Source organism: Medicago truncatula, chromosome 3 (assembly GCF_003473485.1).
Source record: "Medicago truncatula cultivar Jemalong A17 chromosome 3, MtrunA17r5.0-ANR, whole genome shotgun sequence".
Taxonomy (NCBI): domain Eukaryota; kingdom Viridiplantae; phylum Streptophyta; class Magnoliopsida; order Fabales; family Fabaceae; genus Medicago; species Medicago truncatula.
This window is the reverse complement of record NC_053044.1, coordinates 38496601-38521496: the sequence shown is the minus strand read 5'-3', so window position 1 is coordinate 38521496 and position 24896 is coordinate 38496601. Positions and strand designations below refer to the sequence as shown.

Below are 24896 nucleotides of genomic sequence, written 5' to 3'. Positions count from 1 at the left end.
TTGCCCTTCACCCTACAGCCCGAATTTGTAAGTACAAGTTAGTCCTAATATAAAAATATTAAAAATGTCACCCTCATCCCTTGTAAAGTTTCTGGTGTAATATAAATGTTTGCTAAATGACTTGCAAATTCATCAAAATTTAGGTGATAAGGCTTAAAAAACAAATGGAGAGGTAACTTGTGATTTCACTCTGCCTACTTGATTTCAGGACATCTTTGTCTTGACACGGTACTGGTGAGCCCAACACATTGGGTGCAAGGTTAGACTTCGGTGTTAATAGGACTTCGCTTTAGATTTATAATTTGGCAAACTATTACTTCCACTAAATATAATTATTGATGATCTGAATTCTCCAATTGGAATTTTTCACTTCTGAAATAGCAAAGTAATAGATAGTGTCATAGTGAAATATATGAGCAGAGGCCCTGTAACAGTTCAGAAAATTCTTATGAACTACGTGCATGTTTTTATTTCTGAATGTATTTTTAGTAGATAATAAAGCGGAACCTAATAAAGCGGCAACAAAGTAATATATAATTGTTTCTCTGTTTTATTGTCTATAGATCTGTGGCTTAGAGACTTCGGCAATAGTACAGAAATTGTGATTGTTGTTGGTGATGTGAGCCACAATTCTTTAAAGACAAGATAGATCAAGGCTGAGGGGCTGAATCAGGAGAACGGTTTTCAGAATAAGTGTATATAGACCAGTTTGCGCTGTGAAGCTGTGAGAAGGTCGCATCGGTTTCATCCTATACCCCCTAAATAGAAATTGAAGAAAAGTCTAAGTATAGAGAAAAAATAATTGAATGGAATTCATTGATTCCATCTTGTTACAATCAATTCCAACCTATTTTAAACAATCCAAGAAATGAAACCTAGTATCATTCCACTCCACTCCATCCCTTTCCATCTTACCTAGCATAACCTTGAATTGAAGTAATTAATAGCATCCTAAGTTATCGCTTATGATTTCTCTTTTAAGGGTTGCAATATAAATCTTCATGCAAGTACTTGCATACAGTTCATGGAACTGCCGAACTGGAAGCCGTAACTTAAGTAAAACTAACTGGTTTTCACTTCAGTTTAACCTCCTATGAGCTTAAAGATACAGCGTCAAAATTCAGTGATTCTTGGGCAGATATTATATTTAGCCATTTGAAGTAGTGTTGTGCTAAATATTATATTAAGGTTGGAAAAGAAAAACGTTGAGGATGATAAGAATCAACCCAACACATGTCTATTTAAATAAAAAAATTACAGGCATAATGTTAATTCACGTCAAACTAGTTCTACAATCATTCACGATAACATATTAAGATTCACATAATAAATGAACAGAAACTGACCATTATACCTTTTGACTTCCTATCCAGATCCAAAAGGAAATTTTCCACAAGTTCGATGTTAACGCCTTTGGAATGTATCTACAATAATACAAAATTATTATACGATAAGTACTAATAGCAAAATGGAAATGTACAAAAATTCAGAAACCCAAGCCTGATAACAAGGCAAAAGTGCAGAAAATGTGGATGCAGAAAAGCAAACTACAAATTCAGACATGCCCAATAATTTGAAATGATGACTCTGTTAGAATATAGTATAGATAGAGGCTAAACATTGTAACTATCTAACTAGTCTTAAGCTCTAGTCTATCAGATTGTGACATGTGTCACATATCTCTAGCTTATCTCTTGCATCTATATAAACTCTTGTATCTCTCAGATTCATTTAATACAAAGAATATATTTTTCCTATTTTCTCTTCTTTCTCTCTCTCTTCTCTTTCTCTCTCCTCTAACAAACTTCTGTAACAAACTTCAACCTTCAAGGTTCATCAATGGCGGTTTCAGTTTCTATTATGGTATCTTGAGCTTTTTCTTCGATCCAAACCATGTCTTCGCCTTCGTCACCAGTCAACAACTCTGAGACGCAACGCGTCACCGCAGCGGCCTCGAAGAACTTCAAACAAGTCATCTCCGTCAAACTCGACGAAACAAACTATCTTCAATGGAAGCAACAGGTAGAAGGAGTGTTACGCGGCACAAAAATGGTGCGTCACGTTGTTTCACCGCAGATCCCACCGGTTTTCCTCAACGACGCGGCGCGTGAGGCTGGAACTGAGAATCCGGCGTATACTGAATGGGAAGAGCAAGATTCGTTGCTCTGTACGTGGATTCTTTCCACGATCTCGTCTTCTCTACTATCGCGTTTTGTTCGACTTAGGTTTTCGCATCAGGTATGGGATGAAATTCACAATTACTGCTACACTCAGATGCGTACTAGGTCAAGACAACTTCGTTCTGAACTTAGAACTATTACAAAAGGAACGCGCTCGATTGCTGAGTTTATCGCTCGCATTCGTTCAATCTCAGAGTCTCTCATGTCTATAGGGGATCCTGTGGCTCACCGTGATCTGATTGAAACTGTTCTTGAGGCTTTACCTGAGGAATTCAATCCTATCGTTGCCACTGTTAATAGTCAAACAGAAGTTATTTCTCTGGATGAGTTAGAATCTCAGCTTCTTACTCAAGAAGCACGCAATGAAAAATTCAAGAAAGCATTAGTTGGAGAAACTGCTTCTGTTAATTTGACACATGCTGAAAATTCTGGAGAAAAGAATGGTCACAATCAACCTCAAACTGGATCTTATCCTGATCAGCAGTTCAATATTTCTGGTAATCCTACTGGTAACAATTCATCTCAGTACTTTAACCCTAATTTTGGTGGCAGAAATGGATCTAGAGGCAGAGGTTTTCGTGGTAATCGCTTCAGAGGAAGAGGAGGACGTAATTTTGGCAGAGGAAATATTCAGTGTCAGATCTGCTATAAGACTGGTCATGATGCCAGTATTTGCTATCACAGGCTCTCTGTTCCTCCTCAGTATGAAGGATATGGTAGTCTTGGTGGAAATTTTGGAGGTAACCTTGGAAGTGGCTATGGTCCTGCAACTGGTTTTGGTACTCATTCAAATGTTTGGATGCAAGGTGTTGGTCAGAGGAACCCCTCATATGGTGCACCCAGAGCTCCTTTTCCTCCTCAATTTGGCAACTCTCGGCCCCCTGCTCCTCAAGCCTACATAACTGGAAATGAGTCCACCAGTTCTAACTCATTCAACAATGGTTGGTACCCTGACTCTGGTGCCACCCATCACGTTACTCCTGATGCTAATAACCTCATGGATGCTGCCTCATTCTCAGGTTCTGACCAGATGTATATTGGAAACGGTCAAGGTTTGGCTATCAACTCCATAGGCTCGATGAGTTTCCCTTCTCCCTTCTCTCCTAACACTACTCTTACTCTTAACAATTTGCTTCATGTCCCTTCAATAACCAAAAATCTTGTTAGTGTCAGTCAATTTTGTAAGGACAATAATGTATTCTTTGAGTTTCATTCTAACATTTGCTATGTTAAATCTCAGGATTCTACTAAGATCCTTCTAAAGGGACATCTGGGAGATGATGGTCTCTACCAATTTGATCAGCCATATGTGCCTTCTGTGTCAAGAACTGCTTCTTCAAGTTCTGTTGCCACTTCTTCTCTTTCCTTAAATAATTGTTTTTCTCCTTCTAGTCTTTCCCTATCTAGGTCCCAATGTAATAATGGAAGTGTGTACACTCCTATCCATACTAGCGGTAGCAGCAATGATAGTTCTAATTCTCTTTCATTGTATAAAGTCTGGCATAATAGACTTGGCCACCCACATCATGAGGTGGTTAGAAGTGTTATGAAATTGTGTAATCAACAATTGCCTAATAAAAGTTTCACTGATTTTTGTTCAGCTTGCTGTTTGGGTAAATCTCACAGATTACCTTCTGTTTCATCAAAAACTGTCTATAATAAACCTTTTGAACTCATATTTTGTGATTTGTGGGGTCCTGCTTCTGTTGAGTCACATGGGGGTTACTCTTATTTCTTAACCTGTGTTGATGCTTACTCTAGATATACCTGGATATTTCCTCTTAAGCTAAAATCCCACACTCTCATCACATTCCAAAATTTTAAAACTATGGTTGAACTTCAATATAACCTCCCAATTAAATCCGTTCAAACTGATGGTGGTGGAGAATTTCGTCCCTTTACTCAGTTTTTAACAACTTTAGGGATTACACATAGACTTACCTGTCCCCACACCCATCATCAAAATGGCTCTGTGGAAAGAAAGCACAGGCACATAGTAGAAACTGGCCTAACTCTCCTTGCCAATGCCAAACTACCTCTACACTACTGGGATCATGCTTTCTTGACTGCAACCTACCTCATTAACAGGCTGCCTTCACCCATTCTCAACAACAAATCCCCATTTTTCCTGCTTCATCTTCAAATTCCTGATTATAAATTTTTAAAAAGCTTTGGGTGCTCATGTTTCCCTTTTACCAGACCCTACAACAATCACAAACTAGAATTATGTTCAAAAGAGTGTGTGTTTCTTGGTTATTCTCCCTCTCATAAAGGATACAAATGCTTAGATCCTACAGGCATAATGTTTATCTCTAAGGATGTTATTTTCAATGAGTATAAGTTTCCCTACTCTGAGTTGTTCACTTCTGGTCAGCCTTCCTCACCCCCTACTACCAGTTCTGATCATACTCCTTTACCTTCATTTTTGTTTCCCTTAAATAACAAACAATGTTCTACAACTCAGTCATCATCTACTCCTACTACTACCCTCCATACTGCCAGTCCTCATTCTTCATTTCCTGAGTCCAACCAGTCTAATCATCATCATAGCATCCAAGATACTCATGCTTCTTCTCATTCAAATCACCACAATATCTCACCTGGACCTATCTTTAATCCCACACCTATTTCTACTCATCCTCCTTCACCTTCTCCCTCTTCCCACTCTCATAATACTTATCACAGTATATCTGCTGAGTCTGTCACTAGTCAACCTTCAACTCAGGCTGAACCTCATCGTATTCATCCTAATAATACACATTCTATGGCAACAAGAGCAAAACATGGAATTGTTCAGAAAAGAAAGCATCCCACTCTTCTTCTTACTCATATTGAGCCTACTGGGTACAGACAAGCCATGAAACAGCCTCAGTGGCTGCAAGCTATGCAGCTTGAACATGAAGCTTTGATGAAAAACAACACTTGGACTCTTGTTCCTCTACCTGCTGACAGACAAGCAGTAGGATGCAAATGGGTGTTCAGAACTAAACAAAACCCTGATGGAAGCATAAATAAGTACAAGGCAAGATTGGTTGCCAAAGGGTTTCATCAAATGCCTGGCTTTGACTATAAAGAAACATTTTTTCCAGTGGTAAAGCCAGTAACTGTGAGAAGTGTGCTGACACTAGCAGTCACAAACAAGTGGTGCATTCAACAACTGGATGTAAACAATGCCTTTTTAAATGGCTATTTAGAGGAAGAAGTGTACATGACACAACCTCCTGGTTTTGAAGCTGTTGATCCCTTTTTGGTGTGTAAACTGAATAAAGCCTTATATGGGTTAAAACAGGCCCCAAGAGCCTGGTTTGAAAGGTTAAAATCCACTCTGCTTAAGTTGGGTTTCTGCTCTAGTAAATGTGATCCATCTCTGTTTATCTTACATGCAAATCAGCACAACACCTTCATGCTAGTTTATGTTGATGATATACTCATCACAGGCAGCTCTGCCTCCTTAATTCAGCAACTTGTTAAAAAGTTAAATGCAGAATTCTCTCTAAAGGATCTAGGCAAGCTTGATTACTTCTTAGGAATTGAGGTGCATTATTCAGAAAATGGGTCTCTACTCCTATCTCAGAAAAAGTACATACAAGATTTGTTAGTTAAGGCAAATATGGCAAATGCAAATGGAATTGCTTCCCCTATGGCCTCTAGTACAAAGCTAACAAAGTATGGCTCCAATCATGTATCTGACCCTACATTTTTTAGGTCAATAGTGGGTGGCCTACAGTATGTTACTGTTACTAGACCAGAAATCTCCTACTCAGTTAATAAAGTCTGTCAATTTCTATCAGCACCTCTAGAGGATCACTGGAAGGCTGTAAAAAGGATCCTCAGATACTTAAAAGGCACCATTCATCATGGTCTTCTTATTAATCCTGCACCTATGCGTCAACCTCTTTCTCTAACTGCCTTCTGTGATGCTGACTGGGCTTCTGACCCAGATGATAGAAGAAGCACCTCAGGTGCCTGTATACTTCTGGGGCCAAATCTCATATCTTGGTGGGCAAAGAAACAAACACTGGTTGCAAGGTCCAGTGCTGAAGCTGAATACAGAAGTCTGGCTCAAGCTTCTGCTGAAGTTTTATGGATACAATCTCTTCTTAAAGAACTGAAAGTTCCAACTGCTATTCCTCAGATATTTTGTGACAATTTGAGCACTGTATCACTGGCTCATAATCCTGTTCTTCATTCAAGAACAAAGCACATGGAGCTTGACATTTTCTTTGTCAGAGAAAAGGTCATCAGCAAGGACTTGATTGTCTCTCACATTCCTGCACAATACCAAGTGGCAGATATCCTTACCAAGCCCCTCTCTGCTTCCAGATTCTTGGAACTAAGAAACAAACTAAGGGTGTCTGACCCCATGAGTTTGAGGGGGGACTGTTAGAATATAGTATAGATAGAGGCTAAACATTGTAACTATCTAACTAGTCTTAAGCTCTAGTCTATCAGATTGTGACATGTGTCACATATCTCTAGCTTATCTCTTGCATCTATATAAACTCTTGTATCTCTCAGATTCATTTAATACAAAGAATATATTTTTCCTATTTTCTCTTCTTTCTCTCTCTCTTCTCTTTCTCTCTCCTCTAACAAACTTCTGTAACAAACTTCAACCTTCAAGGTTCATCAATGGCGGTTTCAGTTTCTATTAGACTCCTCCACAACATTCCCCATTCCCTTCACATCACCCTTTTTATTGTCCATTTATTATATCAAATGATGACTCCTCCATTCCCCATAAATCCCACCCACAATGAGCTCACCTCCTCCTCAAGGTATAAGTTTAGGGAAGTGGACTAAATGAGAAGGAAATCCTCTTTTCATGGCAAGTGATATTCCCTCACTTTATGATAACCTTGGTATGCCTATTCAATAGTTCACATACGGTGAATTTTAGGAAAAACTTGGAATTCCATCAAATTCAAAATCTCTTAACCATTCCCATGTCTCAAGTTGTGCACCAACACAATCATAGAAACTTTCAACTAATTCAAGTCTTGAAAATTCTAAAAGAAAATAATTACAAAGTCGATGAGTTTTGTGTGAATTAAAATATTACCTTGACGAGTGACCTTTGGTAAGAATCAAATGACAGTAAAGCTTTCTGGCCTCTTTCAGTCGAAAGAATTCCCTGTAAATCCAAACCAATGATGCAATCAATCATAACAGAAGCAAGGAATCATTTGCATTTAATTCATCACAAGTACAAAACACATGCAATATTAAACATTTAATCTATTTTTAGTAGTTTACAAAGCATTTAAACTTCCGGTTCCAGACCAATAAATTACGACACTGCAATTATTCAAATAAGGTACAAAATGTAAAAGTGCTTCATAAACAGTTAGCCAAAAATCACACTTACACGAAGAGTTTGTGATGCCATATCCACAATTTTCACTGAATCATCCATCAGATACTTCATTAGTAATTTCATAAGGACAACTAGAAGTTCTTCAGATATGCACGCATCTAAGTTGTAATTGGTTTCCCCTGTACTGCCGTTATCAATAAACTTGCTTGGATGGATATGAGTACTCTTTCCTGGAAGATGGAAAACAACAGAGTGTGGGTCCCCAGCACCAACCTGCAGCAGTGCAGCCTCAGTGAAGGTTCTTTACAAGAAGGAATATAATCAATTTGATAAGCGCATAGTTTGGCATGATAATTTAATTACTAATTTTTTTTTAATTAGTGATAGTTTTGCATTACATTTACTTTAAAATATAAACTGTATTTAATATTTAGTTATTTCTCTTCATCTAACAATTATTTAAAAACTAGAACTGTAAAAGGTAGAAGATATTTTTAGTCCAAACAATGAATGATGGTGGTCAGCAAGATAGGAGATAAATAGTTGTATCAAATCATAGTCACCATTAGGGAAGTGGAACTTCAGTAGATCCTATGAGAACTTCTACTAGTGAAGAACATGTTAATCCTAGCATTCCTCAAAAATTAATTCTAGAGGAGCCCCAATAAAATTATACAAGTGGTAGCGACTTGTGTCTCCTAGGGAAAGGATCCCTGTTAAATTCCTGGTATAAAAAAATTCTGGAGGAAGGGCTGAACCATTGAACTACGGGATCCCCAGAGTGGGCCATGCTCACCCATGACTTGCCGCTTACCATCCAAAAGTCCCATTCACTATTTTGTTGTGAGACATGTAATATTCAAGTGTTATGTATGAGTGAAAAGACGAGGAGAACATGAAGCTTCTGCTCATGCCTCACTCTGCCATACCCTAGAAATGAAATCTGAAACCAATTCTCTGACACCACTTGCATCATCCGAGCCACCCATGTGAACAAGTGTCCAAACTGCATGCGCAATTTCATGGTCACCATGCCAATACTTGTCTTTAAATTGACCTTCTTCTCTGCCTCTTATTTGAAAGGATTCTTCAATCAGTAACTTCTTGTGCAATGCCTGGAGACTGAAGAAAAACTGTATTTAAAAATCACAAATCACAGAAACTTCAACACAACACAACCAAATTGTGAGTTATAATGCTGTTTGTCTAATATTTAATATGTAAATACTTGTCCTCCAATTCTCTATCTCTCGCTCTCTCTTTCTCTCTAGAAAAACTCATGCACACAGTATAAGTAATATTTTCACGAGATTTTGACTTAAAATTTAGTTATTTAAATAATATGAAAGATAAAAAATAGGAAAGACCATTAATAAAGGAAATCACCTTGACGAAAGTAACCGCGGTGGAAGGTAGCAAGACCTCTTTGCAAACTGAGAATGAACAATGTAACAGATAACAAGTTAAAAGAGAATTAGCAAACCTCATGATCAAGATTTTTGCTTTAACCGGCAGGAACAATTGGAAAATAGTTTCCGCTTTACATAAAACATGTAAAAAATAGATGATAGGGACAAGGGTATTATAGGGTGCCCAAGTCCTACATCAGGTAGTATAGGATGCCTGGTGGAGTATTGATGTAGCTTAGTTCTTCCCCTTGATAGCTAGCTTTTAAGGGAGGGTTCTCCGAGTCTCAGGATACTTATCAATTTGTATATAAGTCTGGCTGTCGGTAGCTCAAAAAAGCTACCTAATGAGGAGGGACTGAAAAGGAAAGGCCAAGTAAAATGTCGTATAGTGCAACCGCCAGAACATCAACACTCACACGGAAGTGCCCCCAAGTCTTACATTAAGTGGTATGGGATGCTCGATAAAGTATTTAAGTGGCTTTGTGCTTCCCATTGATAACCGGCTTTTAAAGGAGGTTTGATAACAGGCTTTAATGGAGTGGTAATCATGTGTCATGGACCCTAACAAGTTCATAAATATGAAAATAGATTATAATTCATTACCTTCAATATGTGGTCACGAATAGAGTAAGTGTGGCATAATTCTTCATGAAACTTCCGTATCTTGTCGAATATTTTTAATTCGGGAAAAGGCTCCAATTCCTGCAAGAATATTTTTTATGCATCCATAAAGCATAACAAGACCAAATCCTTAAAACAACAGAGAGAAGTTGAGTAGAAGAAACTCACTTTGACGTAATCATGCATGGATGGATCAGAATCCAAAGTAAACATATGGAGGAGAGATAAAGCTCCTGATACAACGCTATCACATGATTCTTTCCTTTGCGAAGGAGTGCAACATGCCACTAACTTTGAAACAAGAAACTGAGCAGAACACAATGTAGTAAATAATGGAATAAAAAAATCAAATGAATTGATAATGTTGTAAAAATGAAACAATATAAACCTGGAGCTGTTCCCCAAGCATACTAGTGATATCTGCTGATAGGTGCTTCTTAAAAGATAGCAACAATGCAGAAAGTATACGACAGCATTGGTCTTGTAAAGCAGGATATCCAATCAATGGTCCAATCAAGTTGAAAAGATAACTGCATTCACTCAATTTAAGAAAAAGTAAATGAGAAAGAAACAGATCAAAACTTCAAATTTGATAATTGTGCAAGATATGGATCAAATGGACACTGGACAGGTTGGCAAATAGCATATATCTATGCATAAAGACATATATATATACATAGGGATCAGGTAAAAACAACCAATCTGCTACGACTAAGGAAAATACAAAGGAGATAAATTAACAGTAAAAAGCTAAAACCTATCACTGTCCCAATCAGAATCACAAAAGGCGGCACGAAGTGAGAGCAGGTCATGTGGTTTTGCATGACCAAACCAAGAGGCCCTTTGTTAATACATAATTATTTAGGAACCCATCAAGGCAACTCAAGAGGCCCTGACACAGTAAGAGATCTTTGGTTTGGTCAGACTGTTAGAATGACATATTACAAAGCACCAACAAACGGATCCGTATAAGAGAGGTTCAGGCAAGTGATCCTTTCCATGCTTGCTTAACTGGAGCTGCTAACCATTGGAGTGGGAACATTTTAAGCTTCGACTATGTGTGCTAAGGAGATCTAACATTTACTTTCTAAGCTTTCTATGCATTTAAGCTTGTTATACAAATATAATCTTTGTAGAGAAAATATAGAACACCAAACATAATCAAACCCAAAAAGATATATTGATAAACCAACAGATAACACTATAACAATCAGCAATAAGGTTTGTGTCAAAGAACAAACCACCAAACTCCAACTGAAGAAACCGTTACTGCCATTCATGAAGAGAAAATAAAACAAGAAAATGAAACTATTGCAGGCCGGCAATTAATGCAGCTGAAGCGCAAACCAGAATACGTCACAATTTCAAAAGCAAACAGAAAGAATAAAATCAACACTCTAAAGCCCTAATTTGAAGGTGACACAACTTCAAACAAAATAAAAACAATATTGAGAATAAAATCAACACTCTAAAGCCCTAATTTGAAGGTGACACAACTTCAAACAAAATAAAAACAATATTGGACCGGGATACCGCTAACAACTAAAAATGATGGTGGTATCAGTGGGGTCACAACTTTGAACCAAATCAAAACAATAAATTGAGTCTGGAAATAATTGTGATGTAGTTAAACACTGCTAAATAGCACTCAGGAGACATTGAAAATTCTGCAACAAGGGAACCGAAAAAACACTAATGAAAAAACAAAAATCATTGATGGAGATCCCCCCGATTAAATGTGGCTTTAATTCCTTGATGTCTTCTTGAAGGCCGCCTCTAAGTTGGGTAAAAGATGAATGTCTAAAGAATAAAAAATGATTTCCCTCACCACAATTCATGTTAAATTGCTAAATCAATGCTAAGTTTTTACACAAAGCTCAAGATTATTGTTTTTGGCCATAAAAGGGTTTTTATAACCTTCAAAAAAGATCTGACTCCCCCTAAGCAACAGAACCAGGTGGTTGCTGCTATTTTTCGCCACAATGCTTACTAGACTGAAATGTAATGCAACAGAGGGTGCTATAGCAGTCACCCTCTGCTGCTCCGCTATAGCATGCTATTCAGTACACTGATTAAAGGCAGTTGTATCAAAGAAAGTCTAGCACAAACATAAGTTGGAAATTATAGACTGTTTTAACAGATGCAAGATAATTGAATTGATTACCATCTACTCAACAATGCACATTAGACATCTAGTTTACAATATCTTTCAAATATGAGATACATGCTCTGTCCATAAAACTTACTTGGATGTGCTTAAAGCAGTAACTCTCTCACCAAGAACACTAATAAGAACTTCAATTCCAGATAATCGGTGGCACTTATGCCTGGAATGAGACGCTGCTGTAATTTTATAATGAATTTCTACCAGAAACTGTCAGTTACAAAAGAATTGAGTTCATTATAATCACCAAGGCAAGAATGGAAGAAAAGGGGAAAAGGATATCTGAATGGTGTTGTCAAGTTGTATGAAGTAAAAAGTACCATGAAAACTCTATCAGTGCGAAAAATGTTGATCTTGTCAGCAACAGCAGCAGTTGTGTGACTACCATCCCTACATCTCAATAAAAATCACATATCAAGATTCAAATAGTAAAAGGATTAAATATAAGCAACAAGATAGAGAATATAACTCACGATTCCAGAAATCCATCAACAATTGTTTGAATTTCAAGTGACATTGTTTCCCTAGAAAAGAAAGGGACTACGGGGTCGGAAGAACAAGAGCACAAAGATAAAATACTGCTGACAATAGAGACCTAAAAGTACACATGAAGAATAATATGTTAAAACTTACAACCAAAATATCTCCTCAAACAAATCCAGTAATTGATGATAAAGAACATTATTACTACATATGGCAATGGGTATTATATAATTATCGTAGAATTTGTTCTTGGGCCTAACTCAACCTTAAAATCGGCTTGTAAGGTGAGCATTGCCCCCACTTATAAACATATGTTCAAGCCATCTCCCATCCAATGTGGGATTCTTAACAAACACCCCTCACGCCCAAGCCTATCCAATGTGGACTTTTAGAGCGTGACCCGATTGGTCTAATAGCGGAAACCTTATAGCAAGTGACCCAACGGATCTTGGATAGGCTCTGATATCATCTTAGAATTTGTGGTTGGGCCTAACTCGACCTTACAAACCCAGCTTGTAAGGTGAGGATGGCCCCCACTTATAAACATAATATCAGCACCAACACTTAAAGCCACAGCATGTGAAAAATATAAATAAAAAGGCAAAACGTGTGTGAACTGTAAGAAAACCCGTCAAATTTGCAGTCCACTTGTTTTCCCAGAAAACGACTAAGCAAAAATGCTTTGAGGTTTGATCAATTGTCAATAAAAAATGTTGAGCAGAAATTAACAAAAAAGTTATTAGTAGCTATTAATATCAGAGAGATCCTACCCTGACTAGTGATATGGCCAAAATAGTGGTTATAACTTATAAGTGGGGGGCTCTCCTCTCTCCCTGAGCTAGTTTTTAGGATTGAGCTAATCCCAAGCTCAAACTCTGAGAAACGATTGTCGAGCCATCCGCACATATCCATTCCCGGCGTAGGGGGGGTGTGGGACAGCCCTCACCACCAACCAAAATCCAAAAGTAGAAATTATTTCTCAATATTTTCAAGTAGGATCATTTTCCTGATAAATATTTTGATCTAAACAATGTTTATAGAAAAAGAAGAATTTTCTAAAAATATTTTAATTATTTAATAAGTTAGGAAGGAAAGTCATTTTCTACTCATTTAATGAATTGAAATAAGATAATTCTCCTTTAAAATGTTACAATAAACATAAAAGACTGTTATCCAGAAATATTATTTTCTGTAAAACGAGCAAAGCCTCAAGAGCAGAGTAGCACACCATATGTCTCTTTATGAGTTTGTCCCGTTCATTCTCAGATATCTGACCAAAATGAAGAATAGAACTCTGAAGCACATGAGTTCCCCTCTCTGATCCTGGTTTCTTACTGCAATGCAAAGCCATAGAAATTGAAAATATTGAAGCAAAGTGTTGCTTTACGAGAACTGTCATAGGTTGACCAGTGACCTGCAAAAAGGAACTCTGTTAGAGAAAACAACAAACAGACACTGCACTTAGAAATACATGACACAGGTACACGGTGAAAGAGTTGGTGCAAAGTTTTTATCATTTCACCAATGGCAATTCTAAAAGCATAAGCGCATCTAATTGAAACCTTTATAATTTTTATTTCCAACAGAATGAAATCTAGAAGCTTCCATACTATAGATTGAATATAATATTTTTTTTGAACAAGATATTGAATATAATATTAGTTATGGAAACTGTTCAGACCTTGGCAACCCAATTAAGATCAGGACTATTTTGATGAAGAAGCAGAGCAGGAAGAAGCCATGTACAACAATACTGAAGGAAATGACCAGGTTGAGCATCTGGCGCAAAAAGATGCCTTGTCTGTAGAGCAACAAATCAATTATTAATGCCAAGGAAAAATTTCATCAGAATACCGCAAATGAAAGTCGTTGTCCAAATAAAAAACTTCACCATAGAAAATGTTTTAGATTACCACATTGATTCATCAAGAAAAAGAAAGATTACCGCAGGGAACATTTGCTTGCTAGGAGATGAATCAAAAGATGAAATAGCACAAAAACCGTATTAAATTAAATGTAGTGTGACACGAGATGAAATAGCACAATAATAGCATTAAGTTAGATGTAGTGGAACAAAACAGACAAGTTGGAATTTCCTTAGGTTCCTATTGCATGGCCATATACTACAAGGCTGGTAGCTCGTTCAGTTATGAGTTCAGCACAGCATTCTAAACCTTAACAAAGGAACTTAAGGAGTTAATTGTGCTTTGAGTTCCGCGGGATGACTGAACAACTGTTGGATATCTTGGTTGTGTTTCCCAACTTTGGAACTTGACTTTTAAGCCTACCAAAAGCTAAATTAAAATCAAATATGAAAAGACTTGCTCCAGCCACTCTCTTTGCTAGTATAACAATTGGGTACCTTAACATCAGAAAATGTAACCGGATATAGTAAAGAGAAAACTAATAGAAGGTCAAGTCAAGGCAACAAAATAAAATTAGGTTTTTCTTCAAAAAAAAATTAGGATTTAGCAAATTCTTAGAATAAGGGATAGACCTAGCTCAATCCCAATAGTGAATTTGAAATGTGATGATTGCCTAGGCCTTGTAAAGACTACTTTGTCCACAATAGTTGAAGCTTGGTTTCAAACACACTCAGCAGAATGAAGGTGCTGGAGGCTGCAACAAAGGAAGCCCAAGGTGGCCAGTGGCATGGGAAGTGTCTAGGGTTTCTAGTAAGACATGAACAGCAGCCTATATAAATCTAGTAAGACATGAACAGCAGCCTAGTGTTAGGTGAAAGCTTGTGAATGTTTTACTACATATGTAACATTTTGGACTTCCCTCTTGAGCACGCACAATGCACATATCCATCGTTCCAACATGCTAAAATTTAAGGGTCCGTTTATTTTGGCTAGTTTCTGTTTCGATTCCTACATAAAAAACAAAATGAGAACGAAAACATGCCTAACTTGATATTTCAATTTTAGAAAACAAGATCAATATTTCTGATATTTTTGAAAGTAAAAAATCATTTTCAACGTTTCTGAAAAAAGTTCCACCACTCCCAGCCTGCATAAGAATGTGTCCTCTCTTCGTCTCTTCTCCAACTGCATCCTTCTACCCCAAAACCCTCCTTCACAAGATCTCAAACCAGATCTGCAACCCTCCTTCACAAGTTCTGAAACTCATCTTCCATCCCCTCCGTTGAGAACAAGATCAGCATACACCGTCACACGCAGCTCTTATCTCCACCAACCGCTGCTCCGCGAGGACGTGATCCTTGTCTGCACGGCCACCATTCTCCTTACTGTATCCACATGCGCATATGATACAATACCTCATGTCAAGCTGCCACGGAGTGTGTTTCACCCTTCGATGGTAGCACAACATTCCTCTCTTTCCAACTGCAGTCCCACGCATGCAGCCATGCATATGGCCTCTGTTGTACACAACACGTTTCCAATCACCCACACCCTCATCCCTCTTTTTGAAATTTGGGGCCAAACTCATACTTACAAAACCGGCTTATAAAGTGAGGATTGCCTCCTCTTTATAAACTTTTATCAAGAGTTTTATCTATCCGATGTGGGACTTGGCTTTTTCCCAATACACCCCCCTCACGCCCAGCACTCTTTGGGCCTGGTACGTGAATCGGTAGGTGGCCCTTGAATTCGACAAGCTCTGATACCATGTTAGAAGATGCAAATCTTCATTGATGAAGATGAAAGATGAAAACGGTTAGAGGAGAGAAAGAGAGAGAGAAACTGAGTTTGTTATTATTGATTGAATCTCTGAGATTACACATATTTATAGAAGCATATTGAATACACAGAATATGTGATAGGTGTCGCAATCTAATAGGCTAATCTAATGTGCTTATTCAATTCTCTTAACAGCTCTCTCTCTTTCCCCAGTCGCTGGTTTAAATAAGGTGTTTTGAAAATTTAGAAATAAAATGATATTTCAACTTTTCAATTCGGAAACATTTAATTTTTGTCAAATTCGAAATCGAATTTAAAATATCACCCGCAGCTTGTTGATGTCCTATATATAAGTAACACAGACTGCCTTTGCAACCGACAGGCTTTGTGGAGCAGTACTAGAAGCAAAACTAGGGTACTACCTTGTAGTAAATCTCACTCAAGACATGGTAAACTATATAACGAACAAATTACCTCAACAAGTGCAGGCAAACTTACACCACAAGCTACCCAACAAAAGAGAAGTGATCCCAAAAGTTCCTCTAAATACTGCATAAAAGAAAATTGAAGTCAAAAGATAACGTTTAGTGTTCATAAGCTTTTTGAAGCTTCAATACATAATGAAATAATTTTTGTAAGTACCAATCTCAGGTCTAGAATGTGAATGCAGTTTAAAAGCATGAAAATCAAGATATTGTCTGAGAACATAATAGAGCAAATCAGCATCTGCCTTTAGAATTTTCCATAAAAAAATGGGTCCATCTATAAAAAATTAAAAAAAAAATTGCATCTAACTATAAATTTTCTTTTCAGAAAACGAAAAACTAACTTTTGGATCAATCTGATTGTTACAAACGTATATTTGGTAATACCAAACTACAGAAACCGGATAGGCAATTACAATCATATAGTCATTGCACAAGGTCAAATTAAAACAGAGACATAAAAAACAATTACCTTCATTCTAGTTGTATACTGAAGTTCTTTAGAAAGATTGTCAAGTACAGCGCAGACCAATTCCCTAGAACACATTACGGCAGATAAGACACTGAAGCAAAGGTTTTAAAATGACAAGGAAATATTTTTTTCGTACCTTTGACAAGGATCAATGGCAGAAACCACGCATATCATAAAAACAGCCTGGAAAAAAGGCATCAAGAATAAGAAAGGAAACAAATGGCACTGCTAAATAAAACGAAAAACTTGACTAGTTTGTATCATACACTAGAATAGCATTAGACTGTGGCACAAGAATGTATCAAAAAACTTCAAAAGTAAACAAAAAAAGAAAGGTCACATCCATAAGGTTACCTCTAACTCCACCTTCTCACTATGCAATGCAACATGCATCAGTGTAATCAAAACTGTTTCCATTATAGGTTGAGGCTGAGGACCAGCAGCTAATACCTCCTTCGCATTGATAGTTTTCACTTTGGAATAGACCACCAATGGAACACCAAAGTTTGAACTGGGAAAACAACCAAAGCAAAAGGATGATCATGAATCTCCTTACATAAAAATATTCTCGCAGGGGGGATGGGGAACTAATTGATGGTTCAATGAGTGACCACCATAACCTACGCATACATGGTTTTAAAATTCTGAATTCATAGAAATTAGAAAATCTAAGGAGTATTAGAGTACAGTGAGTAGCTTCACTCTTACGTAACGAACTGAGTAAGTTAAAGTACAGCACACTTACTGTAGGACGTAAATAGCATAGCACAACCCTGTAACTAACTTGATGAAGTTAGTTACAGGTGATTCGAACTAGTGTTCAGATTTAGCTATCTATAAATAGATCAAAAGATTGAGCACAAAGTGTTAAATTCTCTCTAAGTTCAACTTCTAATAGGGAGAATAAATCTGAATATTTTTCATTCTGAATCTGAAGAGATACAAACATAGAGGTATTTACGCAAGGTATTGACAATTATAACTGTAACTGCCTAAAGCAGATACCGCTGGCACTAAACGAAAGCAGTTAGACCACTGTGCTAAGCTAGAAGGCCCAGATACAACAAATACTACAATAGCATCAGTATTCCTAACACACAGAAGTGCAAAATAAAATTGGGTAATGGAAAAAAAAAATATACAATCCTAAAACTCCCAAAAAGCATCATAAAATAAGGTCTAATCGTAAAATAATAAACATGAGCATCAAGTTGTAAAAAACACATTTCAATGAAAATATCGATGTGCCAATCATTTGAAATGAAACTAACCACAAGTCCTGAAAAAGCTCTTCATGGCCATCCCATGTTTGGAAAAGAACACCAACCCTCCTTGCAAATGATAACCGAACTCGATAATCGATATCATTGATCATCAAAAGTAATCTTTCTATCATTGTCTGACAAAAGAGAGAAAACAATGGATAAATGGATAAGTATTAAGGTTGGAACTAACACAAGGCATCACTATGTAGCAATTAGCGAGTTAACCAGTTCTGTTATTTTTCTGTTGCAGACAGTTGAATAGTTTTTTTTTTTTTTTTTGAATTAGCAAAGTACTATTAAAGCTTAGTCCGTACAAGACGCACAAACTAGCTGCAATAGTAAGATTATGATTAGGTAGTTGCAACTGAAAATTGTAACTATGCATAAGTTCAGGCAAGTCTAACTGAATCTTGATATATACCGTTATAATAGCTGAAATCGGACAGCAAAATTATTTCTACCAGAAATATATCAGAATTCTCTCTCATTAAAGTAAAAATTTCAGCAAAAACCCTATTCTCTCATCTCTAGGACATTTTCACAGTATCTAGAAAAAATATAAAAACCAGGCCAAGAAAGTTATAAAAATCACCTGACCAAATTGAGGGTGGAGTGAAATAAGATTACAGATGCAATCAATAAGCTTCACCCGTCCAAACCAATCAAGATCAACTTTTGAAAGGTTATGTACCAAGTCTGTTAGTGACTGAAAGCACTGCATGATTAAATCAATATTAACTTAATTTAATAACAATAACATTCATACATAACAACAAACCATCTTCAGTTCAAAATTATGAAGCACCATGGTAAGATATGAAATTGAGTACAAAGCTACAGTTACGACAAAATAATGAAAATATGTAGTATCATAAAAAAACTACATTAAGCATGTACAAACTGATAGCCAGAAGAAGAAAATTTGTTAGTCTTGTAAATAACGTATAATTGTCATTATATTGTATTTAGCCCACTAATCAGGCCCATTAGGTTTAGAATAGTATATTTAAACGAATTTGTACATGTACTCTGTTAATAACTTTGAAATATTTTTTCTATATTATGCTTGGATTATATCGAAAATAGTATATTATGCTTGTCTGATGCCCTTAAATATGTAGACAATTCAAAAGCATGGTGGAACAGAAGTTTAACTTACCCATCAAAGCCTTCCAATCAGATCTGTTGAAATTTGGGGCCTAACTCATCCTTACAAAACCGGTTCATAAGGTGAGGAGTGCCTCCTCTTTATAAACTCTTATCAAGAGTCTTATCTACTCAATGTGGGACTTGGGTTTTTCCCAATACACCCCCCTCACGCCCAGCTCTCTTCTTGGACTTGGTGCGTGGATAGGTAGGTAGCCCTTGAATTCGACAAGCTCTGATACCATGTTGAAATTTGGGGCCTAACTCATCCTTACAAAACCGGTTCATAAGGTGAGGAGTGTCTCCTCTTTATAATCTCTTATCAAGAGTCTTATCTACTCAATGTGGGACTTGGGTTTTTTCCAATAAGATCAGAGTAGTGAGTTTTTAAGCAATATTTAAATACTTGGCTGATTTAGGCATCAACCAGTAACCGCTGTTTAATTTTCCCCTGTACTCGCCATCAAAATGACAAAGTATAAAGGAAACACAGATACACTAAAATTGGGTTTAAGTCTTTTTGCTAAAATCACTCTCTTCCCTTGAAAACAGTTTTCTTAATCAATAGACTTCACTCTTCATCCCTACCCACTTTATTTCCAGCAACAACATAGGCTTTTTCGGAAACAGCGCTTGCAACTGCAAATGGGACTGTGAATTCCAGGTTTACTACCCTTCACAGCAATGTTTCTAGGAGGTTTACAACACCATGTTCTGTTTTCAGCGAAGACCAGCCAGCACCCCTCCCCTTTACATTTCTGGTAACAGTGATTGTGACATCGTCAGCAAGGTTCTCAGCCCATCTTAGTTCGGTTACTAGGAGACTCTCACCTGTTCTTCTCATATATGTTTTCCGGGTACGGCGACAGCAACATACTTGAGAAATCATGCCAAGAGTTTATCAGGTGGGAGATTGTAGAACAAACAAGTGAGAGTTTACCAAGTGAGGAATTGTCATTATGGGGCATTCAATTTAAAACATAGCAAGCCCTCAAAACATCTTAACTGAAATGGTACACTACCATGTAGAACAAGTGTCTAAATGATTTCAATGAGTTGCCAATTCTTGTGTTCAGCAACTGTATTTCGTTGAGATGTGTGAGCATAAGTGAGCACAAGACATTTGGTGAAACCATTTTCTATAGTCTCTTAGAACGAGCTAACCAACTAATAAAGAGTAAATTAAAGGGAAATTTAGGGACATAAGAACATCATCAACTGATAGTTTAGGGAGAGGATACGCAACTCAATTCTAAGGGATTGAGTTTTGAAACCATTTGCTATAGTCTCTTAGAATTTGGGATAGGTCCAATTCAACCCCTATAAAACCGATTTTTAAGGTAGAATGACTCACCACTTTTAAACACGTTGTCAGGTCATATCTCATCCAATGTGGCACTTTTGAACACAAGTCACTCACTCCCAAGACTACACATCTGGAGTGTGACCAGAGTGGCCTGATAGCAGGTGGCCTAACGGATCTTCGATAGCATCTTAGAATTTAGGTAAGGTCTAACTCAACCCCTATAAAACAGGCCTTAAGGTGAAGACTACTCGCCATTTATAAGCACGTTGTCGGGCCATATCTTATCCAATGTGGGACTTCTCAACAATCAAATAACAAGATGTTGAAAGAGAGAAGAAAGGTGTCCGACCACCACCAAAGATATGGTCAGCCGCACCAAAAATCAAGAACCCAGAGAGCAATGGGCGGTGACTGAGATACGCGGGCAAATTTATTACCAATTTTAGCAACCAAAGCAATACGTCAAGAGGATTTGCGACGCTTAAACCAACAAAGAAAATTTTCATAATTAGCCGAATAGGCGTTCGGAGGATTTAGAGTACCAGATGAAGCCACCATCAGTCAAAGCAGAGAGTAAAGAAAACAACAATAAAAAGTGATGAAATACAATTGTCACAGCATAATGGTGGGTACCCACGTCCAAAAAGGAAGGTCAGAACTAGGACAAGTAAGGTTCAACGACCTGAGCTGCGGAAAAATTGATTGGCAAAGTCGCAAAGATGCGCCGTCAATGCCACGTAAATTGTATATCTACAACTTCAGAATTGCAAAGATTGGGATCTTCTCTCCTGGTTATGGTGCTCTCACAGGAAAATTTCTGGTAGCATTGGACAGTATAGGATACGTGCAGGAATATTGTAACATAGCAGCAAGTGGCAAAAATCGAAAAGAAAACATGGTTGTCAAAAAAATTCGTTCCCAGAGGACAGCTAGTTCACTAGACAGGCACGACTTTTCGGTTTCCTTCACCAGGATCTAGATACCATGTTTGAAGAGATAGAACAGAGACATTAGATGTTGAAATGAAACTGCATTTCAACTACACAGCGGACTCCATTTTATATAGGCTTAAAGTAATAAATACAAAATAAAAGTAGGAGATTATATTTCAATTTAAATGAAGATATGCCTATCGTAAATCTGTAAAGTAATTACAAAAATTCTAAACATATTTTCAACTAATACAGTATTAATTGAAAAGATATCGAAAATCAAAATATATTGAGATTCAAAGATACCTGTTCAGTTTCCACTTCACTTAAATACAGGCCGCATTTCTCCTTACCAACAACATCCAGGGAGGCTAAGTTACATAGTAAAGCATGTGTAGAAGTCAAAACATTCCCAGAAGAAAGCTTAAGTCCAACTTGCTCTGTAATGATATCACTCATTACATTAATCTACAAAACACAAAGCAAATCGTGATGTGTTCACATACAAATAGTTCACTGAAATCTAGACCCAGTTATTTTCATACCAAATCTATTAATCTTGACGAAGAGGACCAGTGAGGATGTTCACAGAGATGATGCAATATTTTTCCACGCACCTGTTTTTAGAAAGAATGGAAATAAAATAAATAATAAAGTCATGTCTTAGAGTAATTTAGAATACATTAGATTAATTCGTAGGACTCATTTCCTTTATTTCTTTAAATTTTATAGAAGAAAAATTAATTACAATAAGAAATCTGGTAATTATCATAATTAAAATAAAAGTAGAGAATCAGAGAAAGTAAAGTAAAGATAAGAGAGAAAGAATTCTAGAGAAGTATATTTTGTTGTGATGATCATAAGAGTACAATGGTACATTTATAGACCGTTAAATTTAACTAACTCCTAACAGAATTCTGACATAGAGATAGGAGAGGAGTGGGCCAAAGCCCAATCTCCCAGTACAAGATAGCAGCCCACTATATAGTCTAAGGAGATTGACCAAGTGAGAACTTGTCAACCACCTTGGCTAGTCTTAAGCTCAGTTCCCCAAAATCTAGAACTTTACTTTAACAATGTCATCATCTACATTATCGTAACAAGATAAATGTTTAGTAAGCTTGAATTAAAACGGCTGTTAGAATATATGAAAAAAAAAAAAAAAAATATTATGGGGTATCTTTGGATTAATTGGGAATGTCCTACATTATTTCTTAGGATTAGTTTCCATATTATTTATGTTCCGTGATAATTTCTCTTATATAACTAGGTAAAGGATTCAGGAGTTTAATAATTATCAAAATTAGTTTACTTATTTAAGTAGATTTAAGAGTCTATTATTTATATAAATAATATTGTGTGTTTAGTCTCTCTTCATTATTTCTATTCCCTTGTCCATGAGATGTTATCTTAATGATAAGACATTGTCTTATAACCTCAGGAGACGGAGTTTAAATTTCCATGGGGACAATTGTAAAATGGCCATCAGTGCCACTTCAATAAATAATAACTTCCCCTTCCTCAATTTTAGAAATTTTTAAAAAATAAAACAAAAAATATCCCGTTCATTCATATCTTAAAACCCTGTAAATAAAAAGAAACTGTTCAATAACAAAGAAAATAATAAGTTTGCAACTGTAAAGAAAATATGACAGTGTCAAGAGTCTACCTTGGGGTCATACTCTTCCTCCATTAGTTTGAAGAGTGTACTCCACGTCAGAACAGGTGAAGCATAGAAAAAACAGGAAATAAGTGATATCATGCCAACTTTCCACTTCTCTACAGAAGATGACACACCACTACCAATTTTTTTGACAACAAGTAAACTATCCGCATCTCTTGAATCGTCATTAACATCCAACTCCATATCAACAATCCTGCTTTTGCTTATGTCATATGAGCAAGAACTTGGCACACTGTCTGTAGAAGCTGTATCTTGCATGATCATATCAGACTGAAGACTCGCCAAATGTTGAGAATAACCATCATATAGACCAACAAATGATTTCAAAAGCCTCTCCACAGATTGGATAACCTCGCCAAATGGAACAAAGTCCAAATTTTGATCCCTCCATTCACAAAATATAGGTGATGACAAAAAACAATGAACAGAAGCAGCGAGAGAACCTGTGTCCTCACATGTAGGAACATAACTTAAGGAACTAGCCCGATGGTCACTTTCTTCTTGAATGATTCTTACAGCATTATTAAGCCTCACTTGCAAGTATTGGCTTAATTTCGAACAGAATGAAACATTTATTTTCCTGAGAGCATAAAAGCATATATCAAAATTAAATGCTGATATGGCATTAATGGTGAAATTAGGTGACAAGAGTCTCAAGACTAAAAGCAACTAAAGAGGAGATTTTAACTAGGGAGATTTTACCCTCATTCTAATCTAATGATAGTTTGCCTTTCATCCAATTTGGAAAATTAGTTTTCAAAGGACTGGAAATGAATCGAGCCGAGTTCATCTCGACTTGACTCGATATGAATTGGTTCAGCTCGAAAATCAATTGGAGTTCGTTGTGAACCTTATTTTCGAGCTCGAATTCGACTCGATTCAAGATCACAAACAACTCGGTTCAGCTCGATAGCTCGAATTAAATCAAATGGACCAAAAGACAACTTAAAAGACCGCATGGGTTCCTTCAGCTTTGAAGTCAAATCTCAATAAATAAATAAATAAATAAATAGAAGGCCAAATGCATCCCGTGGTCTTTTAAGTTTAAGGTCTCTATCACATTGGTCCTTTACGTTATTTAAGTTCCATATTGGTCCTTTATCTCTTTACAGTTTACGGTGTTTCCCTTTTAATGAACCTTCGTTACAGAAGGATGATGTGTCCGTCAAAAGTGTGACATGGCAGTTTTGATGTTGATGTGGCGGGTCCAATTCAGCAAATTGTATTTAATTAATAATTTTTATTAAAATGAAAATAGTATTCATCTTCTCCATCAGCAAATTGTATTTTTTAATGATTACTCCAGTTCTATTTGCAATCATAAACACCATAACATCAGTACCATAGTTATAACCAAATAGATAAAGGATGACAGAAAAGTGACAACCTTGTGAAGACATAACCATATAGTAGGTTCGACAAGAGAGAACATTTTAAGAAAATATCAGGTAAATGTGTTTCGTTATTTTCCTCTTCCACCAACACTTCAAGAATAGAGGACTCCATTTCAAGCAAAAGCTGATCACTTATTTCTTGGGGAACCCGTATGCCTGGAAATATTTGCAGCTCGGAAACCTGAAAAATCATAGCAGCCTTTATGAAACCGTGAGAGTTAACACATACAAGCTTCTGTAAGTAAAGGATCACACCTCAGCATTGGAAACTTTGTGAATTTCTGTGAGAACTTCCACAGAGCAATCCAAAAATTCATGCAAACATTCGTGCTTAGGGTCTTCCAACTACAAAGATCATAATGAGTTAGTAGTAACAGATCAACTAAACATATTC

The 24896-nt window shown here is 36.8% G+C and overlaps 1 protein-coding gene across 5 annotated transcripts in view; it reads right to left on the bottom strand.

Annotated features, from left to right (window-relative positions):
- Positions 1 to 24896, bottom strand: part of LOC11443014 (serine/threonine-protein kinase ATM) — a 67296-nt gene that overhangs the window by 22040 nt on the left and 20360 nt on the right. For all 5 annotated transcript variants that reach the window (XR_005645203.1, XR_005645204.1, XR_005645202.1 and 2 more), the window contains 24 exons: positions 24758 to 24847; positions 24496 to 24683; positions 23094 to 23688; positions 21970 to 22041; positions 21731 to 21892; positions 18633 to 18755; positions 18047 to 18174; positions 17130 to 17286; positions 16912 to 16958; positions 16776 to 16839; positions 16293 to 16367; positions 13856 to 13975; positions 13403 to 13588; positions 12165 to 12286; positions 12012 to 12081; positions 11774 to 11901; positions 9916 to 10057; positions 9696 to 9833; positions 9510 to 9608; positions 8884 to 8930; positions 8427 to 8619; positions 7549 to 7770; positions 7243 to 7314; positions 1355 to 1424 (listed from right to left, as the gene is read on the bottom strand). Coding sequence is in view for 2 of the 5 variants with exons in the window: in XM_003601220.4 (XP_003601268.2) it covers positions 1355 to 1424; positions 7243 to 7314; positions 7549 to 7770; positions 8427 to 8619; positions 8884 to 8930; positions 9510 to 9608; positions 9696 to 9833; positions 9916 to 10057; positions 11774 to 11901; positions 12012 to 12081; positions 12165 to 12286; positions 13403 to 13588; positions 13856 to 13975; positions 16293 to 16367; positions 16776 to 16839; positions 16912 to 16958; positions 17130 to 17286; positions 18047 to 18174; positions 18633 to 18755; positions 21731 to 21892; positions 21970 to 22041; positions 23094 to 23688; positions 24496 to 24683; positions 24758 to 24847 (3310 nt within the window). In the remaining 3 variants the exon portion in view is untranslated. The remainder of the gene's footprint in view (positions 1 to 1354; positions 1425 to 7242; positions 7315 to 7548; positions 7771 to 8426; positions 8620 to 8883; positions 8931 to 9509; positions 9609 to 9695; positions 9834 to 9915; positions 10058 to 11773; positions 11902 to 12011; positions 12082 to 12164; positions 12287 to 13402; positions 13589 to 13855; positions 13976 to 16292; positions 16368 to 16775; positions 16840 to 16911; positions 16959 to 17129; positions 17287 to 18046; positions 18175 to 18632; positions 18756 to 21730; positions 21893 to 21969; positions 22042 to 23093; positions 23689 to 24495; positions 24684 to 24757; positions 24848 to 24896) is intronic.